We start from the raw sequence: 18,801 nt of genomic DNA on the forward strand, positions 1-18,801 counted from the left end.
AGTCATGATGAATATAAAGAATATAATTCAATTATTTTCTGATCTGTTTGTGGGCAATTTGTGAACAGAAAATTAGATGAATTTTTGTGGAATACATTATTCATTGTGAATTATTCTCTGAGATCTATTAATCAGTCATGTGAAGAGAAAACAAGATGTTTTCGACTTCCCAGGATGGCGTTTCAGGCATAACTCTGCTATTTCTGGCTTTGGTTAGATTAAGCCAGATCTGTATTGATATTTCAATACAGTTTTTTGAACAAATCCTGAGGAACTTTTACATATTGGAGAGTGGGTGGAAGGGCATCAGAGATGTTTAAACTTACAGAATGAAATGCCAGAAAAAGATGTATAGCAGGAAAATTGAATATCAGGCCCTATCTGTTTCAAATTGGACACTAAAAATCTAGGCAACCAAAGTTAGTGGATATTTCTGAAAATGTAGGTCTTACTTTTGCTGCGTCTCAGTTTCCCCATTTGTAAAATAGCGTTTCCATACTCACAGAGAGAGCTGAGCGAACAACGGACGTTTCAGTTTGGCCAATATAACAAAAAAAGATCTGTTTGTTTCAAATTGAAGCTGAATTTCTTTGGGTTTTTTTTTGCTGGAACCAAACCCCTCCAAAATTAATTTTGGATCAAAAAACACCTGAAATGAAACAACCCATTTTTCCAGCTTTTTGTTTTGGTTTTGGGGTGTTTTTTGATCTGAAATGGATTATTTTGGGGTTTTTTTGTTGAATTTTTGGTGGTTCTCATCCTTATAAATATAGCTATATTTTGAAACAAAAGGTCTAAGGGCTTGTCTAGACAAACAGCTAGCAAGCAGCCAGCTGGGGTATAGATGCCCTGTCTGTGTCGACCCTGCTGCAGCTCACTAAAGGTTCTCTAGTGCTCTTTTACCTACACTGCCTTGACGCGGGAGCAGATGCAAGCACACTATGGCACTTTTAGTGAGTGGCAGCAGAGTCCATGCGGACAGTTCCTGTGTGGCAGCCTAGTGTGCTGTAGTTTTCCACACCAGCTTGCTGCACATTAACTCTTGGTCTAGACAAGTCCTCAATGTTTTGTTTCAAAATAGTCAAAATAAACCATTTTGACTGTTTTTTGGGGGAAAATAATCCATTTATTCTGCCAAAAGTATTGGCTGAATTTGACCTGAATTCACTGATAGTTTCAGTATCCCCCAAAATGCATTTTTTAAAGTGAATTTACTGTTTGCCAAAAAAAAAAAAAAAATCGCCCAGCATTACTCACAGAGATATTGCGAGGGTTCACTGATGTAGGTAGCGCAGCACAAACAAACATTCTAATTATTATTCTTGTGTGCTCTAAATGAAAGAAATTGGTTTATTTTTTTCCCTTCAGTACATTATGGACCAGCCTGCAAAATGTCATTGTAAGAATCAAAGTCCCACTTTGAGTTTTAGGAGCAGAGAAAGCCCATTAAGCCATGTGCTACAAATTTGATTAGCTTAAATTCAACCCAAGTGATTTCTTCTCAGTGGTTTAAGTATCCCTCCTTCCTTGTGTCTTTGAGAGGTTTTAAGGCAATATTTTGGACGTGTCTTGGTCAAATCCGAGCTCCACTGAATTCAATGGGAGTTATGTCACTGACTTCATTCAGGTCAGGATTTTACCCCCGGGTCCTTACTAGAAATATTAACAATAGCAGATGTTACTGCAATTGGAAGATCCCCTCCCTCATCAGCTGTCAGTTATTCACACCGTCAGTAGGGGATACAGTCTACATTCTGCTCTCAGAGAGGGAAAGTCCCCATGTGTCATGCGTGAAGTTTCACCTTTCTAAGCTAAGGCTTGAAATGTAGTGAAATCATCACTAGCAGTTAAAGGTGACCCGGGAAAGGTAACTCATGTTCACTTCATTAGCATGACTAGATTTTAATTGCATCTCCTTACACCTTAGGTTTGCAGAACGGGCAGTTCTCTTCCTCTTCTGCTTGTTTGCAATCCTGCTGTTCTCCCGGGACCCAAAATTCATCCCAGGTTGGGCAAGTTTATTCACTCCTGGGTAAGATTCTATTTTCAATCCATTGTAACATTTTTTCAATAGTATTTCCAGGCTTTTGAGATCCCTGTGTTTTCCATTGTCCTTGTTTATACTGTTGTCCAGGTTTCAAGGAGTAAATGGAGCTGAGCCTTATGTATCTCTCTAGAACCATTTTAATTGTTTATGTTTCCAAGAGGAGGTAGTGGAAGCCTAGTGGGATGTTAGTATTGAAAATGCTCACATCTATTTCCTGACAGCCCTATGGCCTGAGCTCTGGGAATGTTACCTATTGATACATTTAGGGCCAAGTCCTGAAGTCTTTGGGCAGGCCATTGAGTTCAGTGCAGGTTTGGGTTGAATAAAGGCTGCAAGAGTTCACCCCTTAGTGCTTTTCTCTCTTCTTTGCAACCTTTTCTCTGTTGTGACATCCAGACCTTTCTTATGTGAAGACAAAGATTAAGAACCATAAAGGCAATAATAATAATACTCACAGAGCGAGAGTGAGTTGTTTCTGCACAGAAAAGAGCCCAGCTCTATTTCTCTAGGGATACAGTTCAACAGACTATTCATATTCAGAAAAGGAGTTCACCACATGCTTGGCTCTAATGGGAATCAAGTACATACTTCACAGATTAATTTTGTTCTCAATATTTAACAGTTACTTAAAGTTAAAGCTTAAATGCTTTGCTGAATTGGGGCCTAGAGTTTTTATATCATGCTCTTCATTTTAGAAGCTGAGCATTTTACAAAGAGATCATAACCAAAAAAGGCCAGTGATCTGATTTTTCTACTTCCCTGCAACCAGCTTAGGCAATCTCCCCAGACCTCCATAATCGGTATTCTTCTCACAAACTCTAACAACGGAAAGTGATTCAGTCATTCGAGCAGCCAGCACTGCCCCCCCCTCCCTGTTTTTTTAAAACCAGGTTTTTGTGTTTTCAGTGTCTCTGATCAGTTTTCTAAAGGAGTCACAGCCAATCTTAGAAATGTAGCTCAGAGGGGAATTTTAAAAAAATGAATCATGAACAATGAGTATTGCTGATGCAAAATCCTAATCCTCTTTGGTAAATCCCAATTTTTGTAAACTTTACAAATCTCAAGACTTTTGCTGCTTACAAGTGTTTCTGCTCCTCCTGGACAGGTTTGTCTCAGATGCGGTTACTGGAGTCGCCATAGTGACCATACTGTTCTTCTTCCCTTCACAAAGACCATCCTGTAAATGGTGGTTTGACTTAAAAGGTAGGTTGTAAGCCCTTGGGGTAGGGACTCTGTCCCCTTCTTCTGTGTTCTCTATAAGGTGAGCACACTGCAGGAGCTCAGCACATAATAGTAAGGCAGGGTACTCAGTCAGCAGGTATGGGGTAACATTTTGAAAAGCACCTAAGTCCCATTGACTTTCAATGAGACTTAGGCGCCGAAGTGCCTGCGTCACTTATGAAAATGTTACCCATATGGCTGTGGCCACCTTCATCCTTAATTGGACGTGCAGCTTGTGAAGCCCATGGGGCTCATCTTACAGCAAAGCAGCACAAAACGAAAGCAACTGCCATTACGTCATTTCATGCAAATTAGGTGTTGCTTTCAGGCTCCGGGCAGGTCCTCAGACTCCCATTGGGTGAAATGTGGGTGTCCTTAGTTCACAGAACATGACAGCCCTACCAGTTTACCTTTCCATATGACACAACAATTGAGTTCTTATTCAGAAGTGACCTTCTGGGGGAGACACAGCAATTTCCTTCCTAGAAAGCTCCTACCACTTTGAGCTGCAAGTAGAAAATTAATACGGTGATGAACTTGTCCACAAAATTACAAATGTCAGAAAACGTCCTCCTGCCGTACTCTGCCAGATGTCAGAGAGGAGAATATCTATGTCTATTACACCAAGGAAATTGTCCTTTATGTTAATAAAAAAACCAGCTGAGAAAAAGCCCAAGAAAACCTTAACTGGTAGAACTTTTTTGCTGCCTGTTTAATTGAAATTGAAATATCCATGTGTTCGTTATTAAGTGATCATCAGCTAACTTTGACACTAGTGAGTAACGTAGCTATTGTATCAGATGACAAGTTATTTGTTAATCTCTGTGTGTGTGTTTGGTGGGGATCTCTGTCTAGCATCAAACACTGAGAATCCGCCCTTGCTGTCTTGGAGAAGGGCCCAAGAGACTGTACCTTGGAACATTATCTTGCTGCTCGGTGGAGGATTTGCCATGGCAAAAGGATGTGAGGTAGTTTTTGGAGTGATGCCCATCATCAATGTTACCTTGCTGTCATTCTACTCTATGCCCATGGTTTTTAAAAGGGTATCAGTTTGGCTTCTGACTTTGCTCCTGCAATTTTGCACCTGCAGTGTATGGCAGTTGAGTGACTGGATCTGACATCTAAGGGCTATAACATGCACCCCCCTCCCCCGCCCACCCCAGGGTGGCTGCATTTCAGAGGTGGGCGGGCGAAGTGATCTCTATTTATATGTAGTTTGCAATTCTGCGAAATGATCTGAGTCTTGCATGGAAATGCAGGAACTCAGATATAAAACCTGCTGCATTTTCTCTCCCGCTGCAGGAGTCAGGCTTGTCTGTCTGGATCGGAGGCCACCTGCATCCCCTGGAGAGCGTGCCGCCAGCGGTGGCTGTTGTGCTTATCACAATAGTGATCGCCTTATTCACAGAGTTTGCCAGCAACACGGCCACAATTATAATCTTCCTGCCTATCCTGGCAGAACTGGTAAGATATGTCACCATGATGGGGCCAGCTTTGACCCCTCTGTGGTCTCTCTCAGCGCACACCCTTAGGTGGTAGGCCTTGTGCCTTTACCTTATCAGACCAGGCCCTGCGCTACAGAACCTTGTGTACCAGCATGATGACTCAGCAGGCCTGACTGGGTTCAGCCCCTGCAGTTCTTCCTTTTGGGGGCTTGTGCCCTGTGGTGGCCACAGTGACAGACAGACTTGTCTGAACCGCAGGAACAAAGCGTAACATAAGAGAACAAGGATTTGAACATGACAAAAGGTCTCCCGCATGTCTATCTTACCCTAAGCCCTACCACCCTGTGGGTGTGGGCCGGGCAGGTTTTGCTACATCTGACCCCCTTGGCAAAACAAGTCTGGTGACTTTGTCTGGAGCCTGGATGTAGCATCTTCACAGTTAAATAGCTCCAGGCATTGTCTCTTAATGATCCCACTATGTTATGTATCAAGAGTCAAAGTGTTGCCGTCCTATTAGTTTCCTAACAACCCTGCTATTAACCAATAACCCAACCTAGCAATGCTGTAACTATCCCGATAACCAGGTCACATACAGTATTCACAAATTACTACAGTCAGCCCCATGTACTTCACAGTCTAGGTACCCTATGAAAACATTTCACTCTATTGCAGCAGCCTGGCCTCCATCAGCTGCAGATGATGCACTAATCATCTGAGCAGCCCTGGGGTCACCTCACTCCTCTGCATACTAGGCCCAATAGTCTCTAGGATCTCAGCTGGCCCATCCAGCTGTATAGGGTTGTGACCAGGGTCCCTGGAGGGGCTATACTGAGATAGCACAGTCAGGGCAAACTGCAAAGAATAGGGCAGATGATCCCCCAAACTGGTGGTTTATTCTATAATTAGATTCACCAAGCCAGTAACCAAACAGTTCCTGTAATACCTTACTGATTACCAAGAAGCCAAAATACAGTTCTCTTTAAGCAATCCAGCCTTTGGCTCCCACCCAGACAGCCAACACTAATATAGTGAGGGTTACTAAAAACCTTATTCACTGTATATAAAGTTCTACCAAGAGATTGGACACATTACCCACCAGGACAATGAATATTTCAGATCTCACCCAAATACATGCTTATAGCCAATCCTTATTCATTAAGATTTATTAATAAAAAGAAAAGACAGAGAGTTGCTGTGGTTAAAAGATCATTCGACGTACAGATATGAATAAAGTTCTTAGGTCAGTTTCAGCAGAGATGGTGAGGTTGCTGCTTTGTAAAAAGCCTTCTGGAATCAGTTTAAAAGGCTATAGTCCAATTGGCAGTTCTTGTGCAGAGTTTGTTCAAATTCTTCATGAAAAGTACAAGGTTAATCCACAGTAGACCTGGAGACCTCAGTCTTACAGGCTTAGATTTTCCCTGTCAAAGTTTAAGCAGATCTGAGATAGCAAGCATCAGATGCAAAACTTCCTTTATAGCTTGAAGCAAGGTGTGTTCACAGCAGGGCTTCCTTGGTTGAAGAATAGGTAATGTATATTGTTGCTTCAAAGCTAATCCCTCATTCCTAGGCATACACTGGTAGCTAGTTGCATTCATTAGCATAGGGCAATTAACCATCAAACAGCTTACAGGTAGTTTACTACAAATTTCAAAGATAAATGAAAGAATAATATTATTGCACCACAAGTCCCGTCTAAATGATAATATCCCCTTTTGACCTCTGAATCAATAGAATATCGTAATGAATCATTAAAGACAGGAACAGAATTTTAGCATCTACAAGCTAATTTAGATCACATTAAACTTCTAACAAGGTAAACATAGACAAATACAACTAGGATCTATTCTTGATTCTCTAACAATACAGGCCTCCATGTCAAGGACTGTAGTCTATTTAACATGCCTGTGCTAACAATCTATAAGGAATGGACCTGTATACAATTTCAATACTCTTCTAATATGGCCTTAAAGGGTTGGTTTTGGGTCACTCAGCCTGCTGGTTGCTTAACCCTCGCTGGCTCAGCCTCACAGGCATCTCCGTGCTCCCTGAGGCCATTTAAAGAGACCTCAGGTTTTAGTCAACCAGTAGTTTTGCGATGTTGTGACTGCAGGATTGGGTATTGTGTATTCAAGTGGTTAGAACAGGCAACCGGGAGTCAGAATTCTTAGTGTCCATTTCAAGCTCTGCCACTGACCTGCTGTCTGACCCTGGGCAAATCACTTCCCCACTCCGTGCCTCAGTTTCCCTATCTGTGAAATGGGGATAACAACACCTGCGCACTTCACAGGGAGCTTACAAGGCCTGCTTAATGTATTGGACTGTTTGGAAACAAGATGCTAAAGGAGTGTAAGTACGTGCTGCACAACATGCATAATAATCTTTAAAAATGTTATTAGCCATAGAACAGCAGGATATGCTATTATAAAGCATAGATCACTGAGTTCTGCTAGGCACAGTGCTGTAATTATTTGCATTCTTAGATGTATCTCCATTGTAGCTCAGAACCCCTAATGTACAGTGTTATTTTTTTAAATTTTGTTCTTTTAAGGCAATTCGTCTGAAAGTAAATCCCCTATATTTAATGATACCAGGAACTATAGGATGCTCATACGCTTTCATGCTGCCAGTCTCCACGCCCCCGAACTCAATTGCATTTTCTTCTGGACACCTGATGGTCAAGGATATGGTAAGTTGTTTTATGTACAGAAATCACTGAAGACACAATCATCTAGATGAAGAGTTTTTAAGACAATAATTTCGAGATATGCTGCCAAATCAGCATTTTGTAAAATAAAATCACAAAGGTCAGTTTCTGTTATGAGCGGTGTGTGAAGGCAAAGAACCTCATTCATGGTCGGTCAGATCTAGAAAGTGTTATTTAGGTAAAAATGGGCCAGATTCTGCCCTTGATTAAACACATGTAAATCCATAGTAATTCAACTGCTTTCAGTGGAGTTACTCCCAAATTTCTTCTGTGTAACTGAGAGCTGAGTCTGACCTTTAACTAAGTGAAAAGTGGAGCCACGAACTTGAAAAATAATCCATTTTCTGCCTCCCCCTTTAGATATTAAACGAATTTATTGTAACAAGGGGATGCTCATCTCCCTGCTGTCCATTTTGCTGAGTTTGAGATCAGACCTGTCACAAGGATCTCTGCTCTCAACTTTGGGAGAGTGAACATGAGTCCTTTAAATGACTCCTACGGAAGTGTCCTTGACCTTATCTTCTTCACATTCTATTACAGCACTTCCCCTTTGCTAACGAAGTTTACATGGCTTTCACAGGTTCCAGTGAAAAATAACCTTTGGCATCTGTTGGACATAACTAGTTCTGCAGTTGTTTGTGACCTAGGGTTCTTTGCACTGATTTATCTTCTAGATCATGAATAAAATATCAAACCATGAAGTTATTGAGCATCCCAAGCTAAATTTCCCAGTAGGCCTTGGTCAAAGTCACCATCTCTATGTGAAGTGCATGTTTCTACATTCCTTTTAATTGGTTAAGTGGATATACTGCCAGTGGTATCTGATGTAGATGCTGTCCGAATCAACTGCACTAGAATATTTTAGTCTTTTCTGATCTGGAAGGAATTATTTGACATAATATGCTTGGAGCAATCACCCAGGCAATTCCCATTCAGGAAGATGATAGAGTGAAACAGAGAGAGAGGAAAGACAGACTAGTCTAGGAAAGCCAGAAAGCTACAATATGAAGCTCTCCAAGTGAGCAGTAAAATTAATGTCTCTCAAAACTCAACAGGAAACACGTATATGAATTCTCAGATGTGCTGTCAAGTTCTCTATAGAGACTAAATGTACAGCCTGTATAACAATTACCCTCACTAATGAAGAGACATGTTATTTCCTAAACAAAAAGTCACTAAGAGCTACTTCTCCTTTTGATTTTACTATTAAGTTTGTTTTGCTTTGTTTTCCTGTCAGGTATATTCTTGTTGGCATTTTTTTTTAAAAAAAAAACCTCTTATTAAGGCAAAGTTACAATAAAGTGTTTACATCCTACACTGTACATTACTATTAGTTTTTTAATGTAGATCCTTACATTAAAGAGCACCAAGGGAATGTTTTCAATTCACTGGGCAGAAGAGCTTGACCACAAAACTCCTATGAATGTCCATCAGAGTCAACTTAGTACATCTCTATACTCCAGACTGAGCATATGTCCTCTTATATAACTCCTCACTTGTGGTCTGTGGACCCTTAATGGTACACTAAGCCCTTTTTGATGACTTGCAGAATAAAACATTTTTATAAGCAATGGCCGAGGAGGGGGAGATGGTCACATAGGGGAAAGGATCTCCCTCTTATAAATGCAACCATTCAGAGCTGGTTAGAATTCACATGAAGATGGCTCAGACGTTCTTCCCCAGGCTGTAGCGTTTATGTGGTGATGGCCACACTAAGTGAACATTTTCATTCTCATACCATTCTCTCACACTTATCCTCAAGGCCGGTGAACATGAGCAGAAATCACTAGACCTGTTTGGTAGGAACCTAGACTTATGTGATTCCGTAGTGTAGTAGGTTGGTTTGGAGATCGCTGGTACTAGCTGCTAAGTTGGTTTGGTTACCCAGGGCCTCAGCCCACACCCCAGTGCTTCTCAGCATTTGCACAAACACTCAGTAAATGAGGAAGTGAGAACTGGGGAGAAAAGAGCAGGCCTGTTTTCAGTTTCCTTCAGAAGAGAAGGGTGACTGGAAACGCACCAGGAAGGGGATTGAATATTACAGAACATCTTGGTGTGCGGAAGGGCAAGGAGAACACTCAGTGAAAAGCAAGGAGGTGATGAGAAATTGGGTAGGCTTCTCTCAAGATTCCTCCCCATTTCCCTCTCCTTACATCTTCTTACCCCAGAGTTGCAGTTACTCCCCTTCAGGAGTAAGGCTAGACACAGCTACTTCCAAAGCCCATCTGCACTGTTTTTTACCTCAGCCAGAGGGGATTGCTGGAGAGTGACCTGAGGCAATCCCTCTCCCACAGGATGAGCTTCACATCACTTACAGCCTCTGCCAGCCTGAAAAGTGAGTATCTGGGACCAGAACCTAGTTTGCCCAGTTGGAAGCACATAGCATTGCCAGGAATCCTGCCCTGAGTGAGTGAAATCCAGACAACAATGGGATTTAGTACTTTGCTTAAGGTCTCATTGTTCTGCAGCAGGGAGTGAGTGTTCTCATGATCCCATCCATGCTCACAGCACTGGATTCAGCAACTACCATGGCTGAGCTTATGCTTGGGAAACCCAGTTGCTTTTATAATCCACACTAAATGTGAAGGTCTCTGTCCAGCCCGTTAGTGACTGGTCCACATGTGATGTTAAGGAGTCTGCAAAAGCCACCCACTAGAAGACTTAGTCCTTTAAGCTCAAGTGGTAGAGGCTTGTGCTTTATACAGTCCACCAGGAGTACATGAAGAGCGGTCGGGGGAGGATGGGCAGATTCTCTAGTTTATGGCATTTCAAGACAAAGGAGTGGGTGTTTTGAGGAAACCACATTCTTGCTGAAAGGTCAGGTTGGCTGGATGTCAACTTGATTCCTTATCTGTGTCCCCTCCTTGCACAAAATCATTGTGCTCCAGTGGAAGCATGAGCAAAGGAATCCACGTGGGGGCAAGTCAGGTTACACACTAGGCTAGTCCTACTCCTTTAGTGGCAGAACCGCTCAATGACTTTGCACACCTGCTCTCTGATTCTCAAAATCAGTGTAACAAAAGGAGGGGGTGTGGGCAGAGAATAAATATAAATGACCCTCGTTGTGCTAATCATAGAATCATAGAATATCAGGGTTGGAAGGGACCTCAGGAGGTCATCTAGTCCAACCCCCTGCTCAAAGCAGGACCAATTCCCAACTAAATCATCCCAGCCAGGGCTTTGTCAAGCCGGGCCTTAAAAACCTCCAAGGAAGGAGACTCCACCACCTCCCTAGGTAACGCATTCCAGTGCTTCACCACCCTCCTAGTGAAATAGTGTTTTCTAATATCCAACCTAGACCTCCTCCACTGCAACTTGAGACCATTGCTCCTTGTTCTGTCATCTGCCACCATTGAGAACAGCCGAGTTCCATCCTCTTTGGAACCCCCCTTCAGGTAGTTGAAGGCTGCTATCAAATGCCCCCTCATTCTTCTCTTCTGGAGACTAAACAATTCCAGTTCCCTCAGCCTCTCCTCATAAGTCATGCGCTCCAGACCCCTAATCATTTTTGTTGCCCTCCGCTGGACTCTTTCCAATTTTTCCACATCCTTCTTGTAGTGTGGGGCCCAAAACTGGACACAGTACTCCAGATGAGGCCTCACCAATGTCGAATAAAGGGGAACGATCACGTCCCTCGATCTGCTGGCAATGCACCTACTTATACAGCCCAAAATGCCGTTAGCCTTCTTGGCAACAAGAGCACACTGTTGACTCACATCCAGCTTCTCGTCCACTGTGACCCCTAGGTCCTTTTCTGCAGAACTGCTACCTAGCCATTCGGTCCCTAGTCTGTAGCTGTGCATGGGATTCTTCCGTCCTAAGTGCAGGACTCTGCACTTGTCCTTGTTGAACCTCATCAGGTTTCTTTTGGCCCAATCCTCTAATTTGTCTAGGTCCCTCTGTATCCGATCCCTACCCTCTAGTGTATCTACCACGCCTCCTAGTTTAGTGTCATCGGCAAACTTGCTGAGAGTGCAGTCCACACCATCCTCCAGATCATTAATAAATATATTAAACAAAACCAGCCCCAGGACCGACCCTTGGGGCACTCCGCTTGAAACTGGCTGCCAACTAGACATGGAGCCATTGATCACTACCCGTTGAGCCCGACGATCTAGCCAGCTTTCTATCCACCTTACAGTCCATTCATCCAGCCCATACTTCTTTAACTTGGCAGCAAGAATACTGTGGGAGACCGTATCAAAAGCTTTGCTAAAGTCAAGGAATAACACATCCACTGCTTTCCCCTCATCCACAGAGCCAGTTATCTCATCATAGAAGGCAATTAGGTTAGTCAGGCACGACTTCCCCTTGGTGAATCCATGCTGACTGTTCCTGATCACTTTCCTCTCCTCTAAGTGTTTCATAATTGATTCCTTGAGGACCTGCTCCATGATTTTTCCAGGGACTGAGGTGAGGCTGACTGGCCTGTAGTTCCCCGGATCCTCCTTCTTCCCTTTTTTAAAGATGGCACTACATTAGCCTTTTTCCAGTCATCCGGGACCTCCCCCGATCGCCATGAGTTTTCAAAAATAATGGCTAATGGCTCTGCAATCTCATCCGCCAACTCCTTTAGCACCCTCGGATGCAGCGCATCCGGCCCCATGGACTTGTGCACGTCCAGTTTTTCTAAATAGTCCCGAACCACTTCTTTCTCCACAGAGGGCTGGTCACCTTCTCCTCATATTGTGCTGCCCAGTGCAGCAGTCTGGGAGCTGACCTTGTTTGTGAAGACAGAGGCAAAAAAATCATTGAGTACATTAGCTTTTTCCACATCCTCGGTCACTAGGTTGCCTCCCTCATTCAGTAAGAGGCTCACACTTTCCTTGACTTTCTTCTTGTTGCTAACATACCTGAAGAAACCCTTCTTGTTACTCTTAACATCTCTTGCTAGCTGCAACTCCAAGTGTGATTTGGCCTTCCTGATTTCACTCCTGCATGCCTGAGCAATATTTTTATACTCCTCCCTGGTCATTTGTCCAATCTTCCACTTCTTGTAAGCTTCTTCTTTGCGTTTAAGATCAGCAAGGATTTCACTGTTTAGCCAAGCTGGTCGCCTGCCATATTTACTATTCTTTCTACACATCGGGATGGTTTGTTCCTGCAACCGCAATAAGGATTCTTTAAAATACAGCCAGCTCTCCTGGACCCCTTTGCCCTTCATGTTATTCTCCCAGGGGATCCTGCCCATCTGTTCCCTGAGGGAGTCAAAGTCTGCTTTTCTGAAGTCCAGGGTCCGTATTCTGCTGCTCTCCTTTCTTCCTTGTGTCAGGATCCTGAACTCGACCATCTCATGGTCACTGCCTCCCAGGTTCCCATCCACTTTTGCTTCCCCTACTAATTCTTCCCTGTTTGTGAGCAGCAGGTCAAGAAAAGCTCTGCCCTTAGTTGGTTCCTCCAGCACTTGCACCAGGAAATTGTCCCCTACACTTTCCAAAAACTTCCTGGATTGTCTGTGCACCGCTGTATTGCTCTCCCAGCAGATATCAGGGTGATTAACGTCTCCCATGAGAACCAGGGCCTGCGATCTAGCAACTTCTGCTAGTTGCCAGAAGAAAGCCTCGTCCACCTCATCCCCCTGGTCTGGTGGTCTATAGCAGACTCCGACCACGACATCACCCTTGTTGCTCACACTTCTCAACTTTATCCAGAGACACTCAGGTTTTTCTGCAGTTTCATACCGGAGCTCTGAGCAGTCATACTCCTCTCTTACTTACAACGCAACTCCCCCACCTTTTCTGCCCTGCCTGTCCTTCCTGAACAGTTTATATCCATCCATGATAGTACTCCAGTCATGTGAGTTATCCCACCAAGTCTCTGTTATTCCAATCGCATCATAGTTCCCTGACTGTGCCAGGACTTCCAGTTCTCCCTGCTTGTTTCCCCGGCTTCTTGCATTTGTGTATAGGCACTTAAGATAACTCACTGATCGTCCCTCTTTCTCAGTATGAGACAGGAGTCCTCCCCTCTTGTGCTCTCCTGCTTGTGCTTCCTCCCAGGATCCCATTTCCCTACTTACCTCAGGGCTTTGGTCTCCTTCCCCCGGTGAACCTAGTTTAAAGCCCTCCTCACTAGGTTAGCCAGCCTGCTGGCGAAGATGCTCTTCCCTCTCTTCGTTAGGTGGAGCCCGACCCTGCCCAGCACTCCTCCTTCTTGGAACACCATCCCATGGTCGAAGAATCCAAAGCCTTCTCTCCGACACCACCTGCGTAGCCATTCGTTGACTTCCACGATTCGATGGTCTCTACCTAGGCCTTTTCCTTGCACAGGGAGGATGGACGAGAACACCACTTGCGCCGCAAACTCCTTTATCCTTCTTCCCAGAGCCACGTAGTCTGCAGTGATCCGCTCAAGGTCATTCTTGGCAGTATCATTGGTGCCCACGTGGAGAAGCAGGAAGGGGTAGCGATCCGAGGGCTTGATGAGTCTCGGCAGTCTCTCCGTCACATCGTGTATCCTAGCTCCTGGCAAGCAGCAGACCTCTCGGTTTTCCCGGTCGGGGCGGCAGATAGATGACTCAGTCCCCCTGAGGAGGGAGTCCCCGACCACCACCACCCTCCTCCTCCTCTTGGGAGTGGTGGTCGTGGAACCCCCATCCCTAGGACAGTGCATCTTTTGCCTTCCAATCGGTGGAGTCTCCTTCTGCTCCCTTCCCTCAGATGGGTCATCTACTCCACTCTCCGCATTAGTACCTGTAGAGAGAACATGGAAACGATTGCTCACCTGTATCTCCATTGCTGGTACATGGACGCTCCTCTTTCTCCTTCTGGAGGTCACATGCTGCCAAACTTCTTCATCATCCGTCTGTCCCTGCTGCGCCTGCTCTGAATCTTCAGAACATTGTGGCCGTAGAAGCTTCTCCTGACGTCTGTCCAGGAAATCTTCATTTTCCCTTATGCAACACAGAGTCGATACTCGTTTCTCCAGACCTCGAACCTTCTCTTCCAATATGGAGACCAGCTTGCACTTTGTACAGACAAAGTCGCTTCTGTCCTGTGGAAGAAAGACAAACATGGCACAACCTGTGCAGGTTACAACAGCTGATCGCTCACCTTCCATATCACCTTCCTCTTAAGAGCTTCCTCAGCTGTTGCAAGAACTACTCAGAGAAACCTGCAGATGAAAGCCTCAGTGAGCTCTCTCCAGGCGAACTCCCTCTGTTAGCCTCTGCTGTTCGCCGCTCAGCTGGTTCGCTGCTGACTGCCCTTATATACCAGTCAGGCCCACTCAAGGCCCACCTGGAACAAAGCACTCCCAATTCACACTTTTCAAACAAACAAGCAAGCAATCAAGCACACGGTCAAACTGACAAACTGTCCCAGCAACAGACACTCAGATACTCACCAACACAGCCCCCCTAATGCAGCACTTAGCGTACCTCCTCTCGGACAGCTCCCAGGCAAACTCCCTCTGTTAGCCTCTGCTGTTCGCCGCTGAATGAGGCACTAATGAGGCACTTTAAGCAACTCACTCTCCTCTCTAGCCTTGGTGCTCAGACAGTAGCACTCATTAATACAGGGTTGGGGTTCTCTGTGCCCCCCACATCTTGTTCAGCAAATTTTACCTTGTGGTAATATGTGCCACACTCTGTCCTGTATAGGATCAATCCTTAAGGCTCTGCAACAGTGGCTGCTGCATGCAATGAGATGAGGTTCATTTTTCCTATTGGAAGCCATGGGAATCTAGCTGCCTGGATTAGCCTTTCGCAAAGGAGCCAGAGGGTGAAGGGCTAGTGCCAAAGTGGTTAAAGAAGAGGAACTTCAGAGATTAAAAGATTCATGTTGCTGAGCAGGGATCTGATCTTACACTCTTATGTTTAAATATGCTGCTCACTCACCAAACAGTGGGCTGGTGGAATAAGAGGAAGCCAAGTTTATGTGCATGCACCCGGGTCTATGGCTCAGTTGAGAAGTTGGGATTTTATCTATGGGAGGGGTTGATGGTTATTTTTAGGGTTAGCTCAGTTTAGAGACTGTCACCCTTAATCACATCCCCTTTAACTTAATGTGAAATGATAGAAACCCAGTTTGCTCCCATTTTTGTTGACAGGTCAGCTTGCCTGGATGTCGGCTTGTTTCCCAAGCTTGTGTCCTGCCCTTGGCTGGCCCCAAGAAGGAGCAAGTTTTATGACTTTGCTGTGATGTTCTGTGACTATGGAATGAAAGTGCAATTTGTGAAAGTCCCTTTCAGTGGCACAGGCTTACCCAATAACCTCAACGTGCTTAGCCCAACAGAGTTCAGCATTCCTTCACGTCCTCTGACTTTCTTTCGCCCCGCTCTACCCCAGCCTCCTTACGGTTAAAAGTGTGATGACGTGCCTTCTTCTGGAGCTGCTACAATAGCATCCGGCCATTCAAGCCTGTTCTCTCTCTCCCTTTGTACACCACCCGTTGCCCTGGTTTAGACTGAGGTTTAACAGTTGCCATGGTTGTATGAGTTTGTGCCTTTGCATTGAGAGAAGTGAGAGTCAGTTGCTTTGGAAACAGTGAGCCAAGTCCTGAGGCTCCTTCTCACTTTTACTTAGGCTGAAGCCAATGGGAGTTTTGCCTGAGTGAAAACTGAGCAAAGGCTTTGGGAGAAAGCCTAACTCCTTTTGAAATTCAGCTGTTTATCAACTCAAGCTCCTGTTGTCTTTACATATTGGTAAGGGGCTCTGGTGGTTTTCTTTGCTAAGAAGTTCACACCTAACCTTTGATTATTAATTTTATTCAGCTTTCACTCTTTGCCTCCATATTGCTGTAGCTTTACAGAATTGCTTGTTCGTATTAATTGGCTAAAAATGTCTGTGGTTTCACTCATTCCCTGAACATGGACACTGATTGTATTACAGACAGGGGCTTAAAGACAGAAAGTGCTTTTTCATTCACAGCAGGGCTGCTGGAGGATTCAGGGGGCCTGGGGCAAAGCAGGGGGAGCTGCGGTGCTTGTACTCACCCGGCGGCGGTCTGGGTCTTCGGCGGCGTTTCGGTGGCGGGGGGCCCTTCAGTTGCTCCGCGTCTTTGGCAGCACTGAAAGACACCCCCCACCGAAATGCTGCCGAAGCCCAGACCGCCGCCGGGCCAGGGCTTGTGGGGCCCTTGCGGGGCCCGGGGCAAATTGCCCCACTTGCCTCCCCCCCCCCCCGGGCGGCCCTGATCCACAGACTCTTTAAGTTGGATTCTCAGTTCCCTGATGCTCAGCTGACTTGTAAGAGAAACCTTTCCTTCTGCAGAAATGAAACTTAAAACAAACACATACACACTCCATTTACTGGGACGTTAGAGAGGCTTTTCCAAAGCCTGATCCTGGAAAGTTTTGAACACCCACTGCTTTCAGTGAAGACAGCAATGGAAGCTGCATGTACTCCTTGGCTCTCCGGCCCTGATCCTGCACCAACAATGGCTAAAATTTCATTGATACCACTGGCACAGGATCAGGCCCCAATTCACCAATGTGTTTGAGCATGTGTTAAGTATGAGAACAGTTTTGTTGACTACTCATGTGCTTAAAGTTAACCATGTGCTAAAGCTCATGTGCTTTGATGGATGAGGACCTAAGTCAGCATTTGGGAGTGGGGTCCCCGGCTTGAGAAAATCCAGATGAAATGTTAATTAAACTCCTCTTTATTGTAATGTTCGTTCATGTGCAGTCAGTCCTCAGGGCTGGCAAGCGTGGGTCCTTGCTTCGCATGCTCAGGATTTCCAGGCTAAATGCAAGTATAATGTATCTGCATTTCTTTCACAGGCGAGAACTGGGCTGCTCATGAATCTTATGGGTGTTCTGCTCCTTAGCTTGGCTATAAACACATGGGCCAAGAGCATCTTCCAGCTGGACACCTTCCCTGCGTGGGCCAACATCCATGGAGAGAACATCACGTCCCTCTTGCTGGATGTGAAGAATGTTACTTTAAGCTCGCTAAATAAAATATGAACAAAGCCAGGTCATAGGTGGGACTCACTCGCTTAGGACTGGGGCACTGGAATCGCCAGAGTGTACGCACAGGACAAAGGCCATGTTGCTGCTCACGTTGCACAGGACTTTCCATTCATTTTATTTTATTTGTATAAATATTATTCATTGTCACTACGTAATTTTTGGGGTGGGGATCTTGGAAGATTTGGCTCCTCCCCCACAGATACCTATCAAACAGTTTTAGAAAACTTTGTTCTTCATTAGTAGAGGTGTATTACATGGATGACCAAGTAAGTCTCTAACATTTCCAGGGTAAATGCCACTCCTGGTGAAATCTATGGGAGTTTTGCTGTTAACTTCAGTGGGCTAGTTTCTGATACCCTAACTCATGCTGGATGGTATCCTTACTCCCATGAGTGAAGTCAATGGGACCATTTCAGGTGCTACGCAACTTGAATCAGGGTATCAGAACCAGGCTCAGAGGGGGGCCATGCTTGATCCCTGTGATTCTAGAACACTTGTTAGGGGTCAAGTTTTCACAAGGATTTCACAAGTAATTGTATCATGTAGTATGAAGACTATTTCTTCAGCTTATGAAAGGATAATTCAGGAGACTATGACTGAGTCTAGCCAGAATTTGGTGTGTTGCTCCACAGTGGGCATTTGGTAACAATAGGTTTCCAAACACATTAATTAGCTTGGGAATTATTTTAAAACCCAAGACAATAATTTTCACTAATACTTTTGTACTGACTGGAAAGGCAGAGATTTGTGGCCATATTCACTCCTGCTGTAACTCTGTGTCTATCGGGGGCTTGACACCAGTGGTTTATGTGGCTATTCTTAAGTTGGTGAACTTCGTTTAACTGAGGTTTGAGGTTGACCTACTCATGACAATGCTGTTGAGTCACAAGTCAGTAGACTGTTCGCAGAGGAATGTTGACATTTTTGTGAAACGGAGTTTGATTCTTTTATCTGATTGCTTGGGTACTTTCAATGAAAGGATTTGCAAATTGAGCATGATTTTCATCACCATTTTATCCAAACACTTGTATTTTGTTTGTTTAAAACTCTGACTATTTAATGAAAGATCAGTATTTGAAACAGATGGGTTGAAAGATGAGGAGTCTGATATGGTGCTTTGGGGAGGGTTAGCGAGGGAATCCTTGCACTGATACAGATGTTGGATTCAACTGGACCAGATTCCCAGCTGGTGTAAACTGGCATAGCACCAATGGCATCGACGGAAGTAAACTGATTTACACCAGCTGAGGTCTAGCTCAGTTTTCCCTTGAGTTACTCAAAAGATTCAGTGTCGGCTCTGAGAGCAGACAGGGTAATTTATCCATCAGACCCAATTCTCTCTTTAATCGCAGTTGCTGCTGTTGCTGTGAAAACTATATTGATTACATCACAGTATGGATGTTTCCAGAGGGGTCAACTTGAAACCAAAACTGACCGAACATGGAACTCAGCTGATGTTGAGACAAAGT

The 18,801-nt window shown here is 44.6% G+C and overlaps 1 protein-coding gene across 1 annotated transcript in view; it reads left to right on the top strand.

The window, feature by feature from the left end:
- SLC13A3 (solute carrier family 13 member 3) overlaps positions 1 to 17,326 on the top strand; it is a 45,015-nt gene extending 27,689 nt beyond the window's left edge. Inside the window, exons 8-13 of the mRNA XM_065414386.1 lie at positions 1,928 to 2,032; positions 3,153 to 3,250; positions 4,124 to 4,236; positions 4,571 to 4,732; positions 7,262 to 7,399; positions 17,141 to 17,326. Of these exons, the coding sequence (XP_065270458.1) occupies positions 1,928 to 2,032; positions 3,153 to 3,250; positions 4,124 to 4,236; positions 4,571 to 4,732; positions 7,262 to 7,399; positions 17,141 to 17,326 (802 nt within the window). The remainder of the gene's footprint in view (positions 1 to 1,927; positions 2,033 to 3,152; positions 3,251 to 4,123; positions 4,237 to 4,570; positions 4,733 to 7,261; positions 7,400 to 17,140) is intronic.
- The last annotated feature ends 1,475 nt before the right edge of the window (positions 17,327 to 18,801 follow it).

Source organism: Emys orbicularis, chromosome 12, assembly GCF_028017835.1.
Source record: "Emys orbicularis isolate rEmyOrb1 chromosome 12, rEmyOrb1.hap1, whole genome shotgun sequence".
In the NCBI taxonomy this organism is placed as follows: Eukaryota; Metazoa; Chordata; order Testudines; family Emydidae; genus Emys; species Emys orbicularis.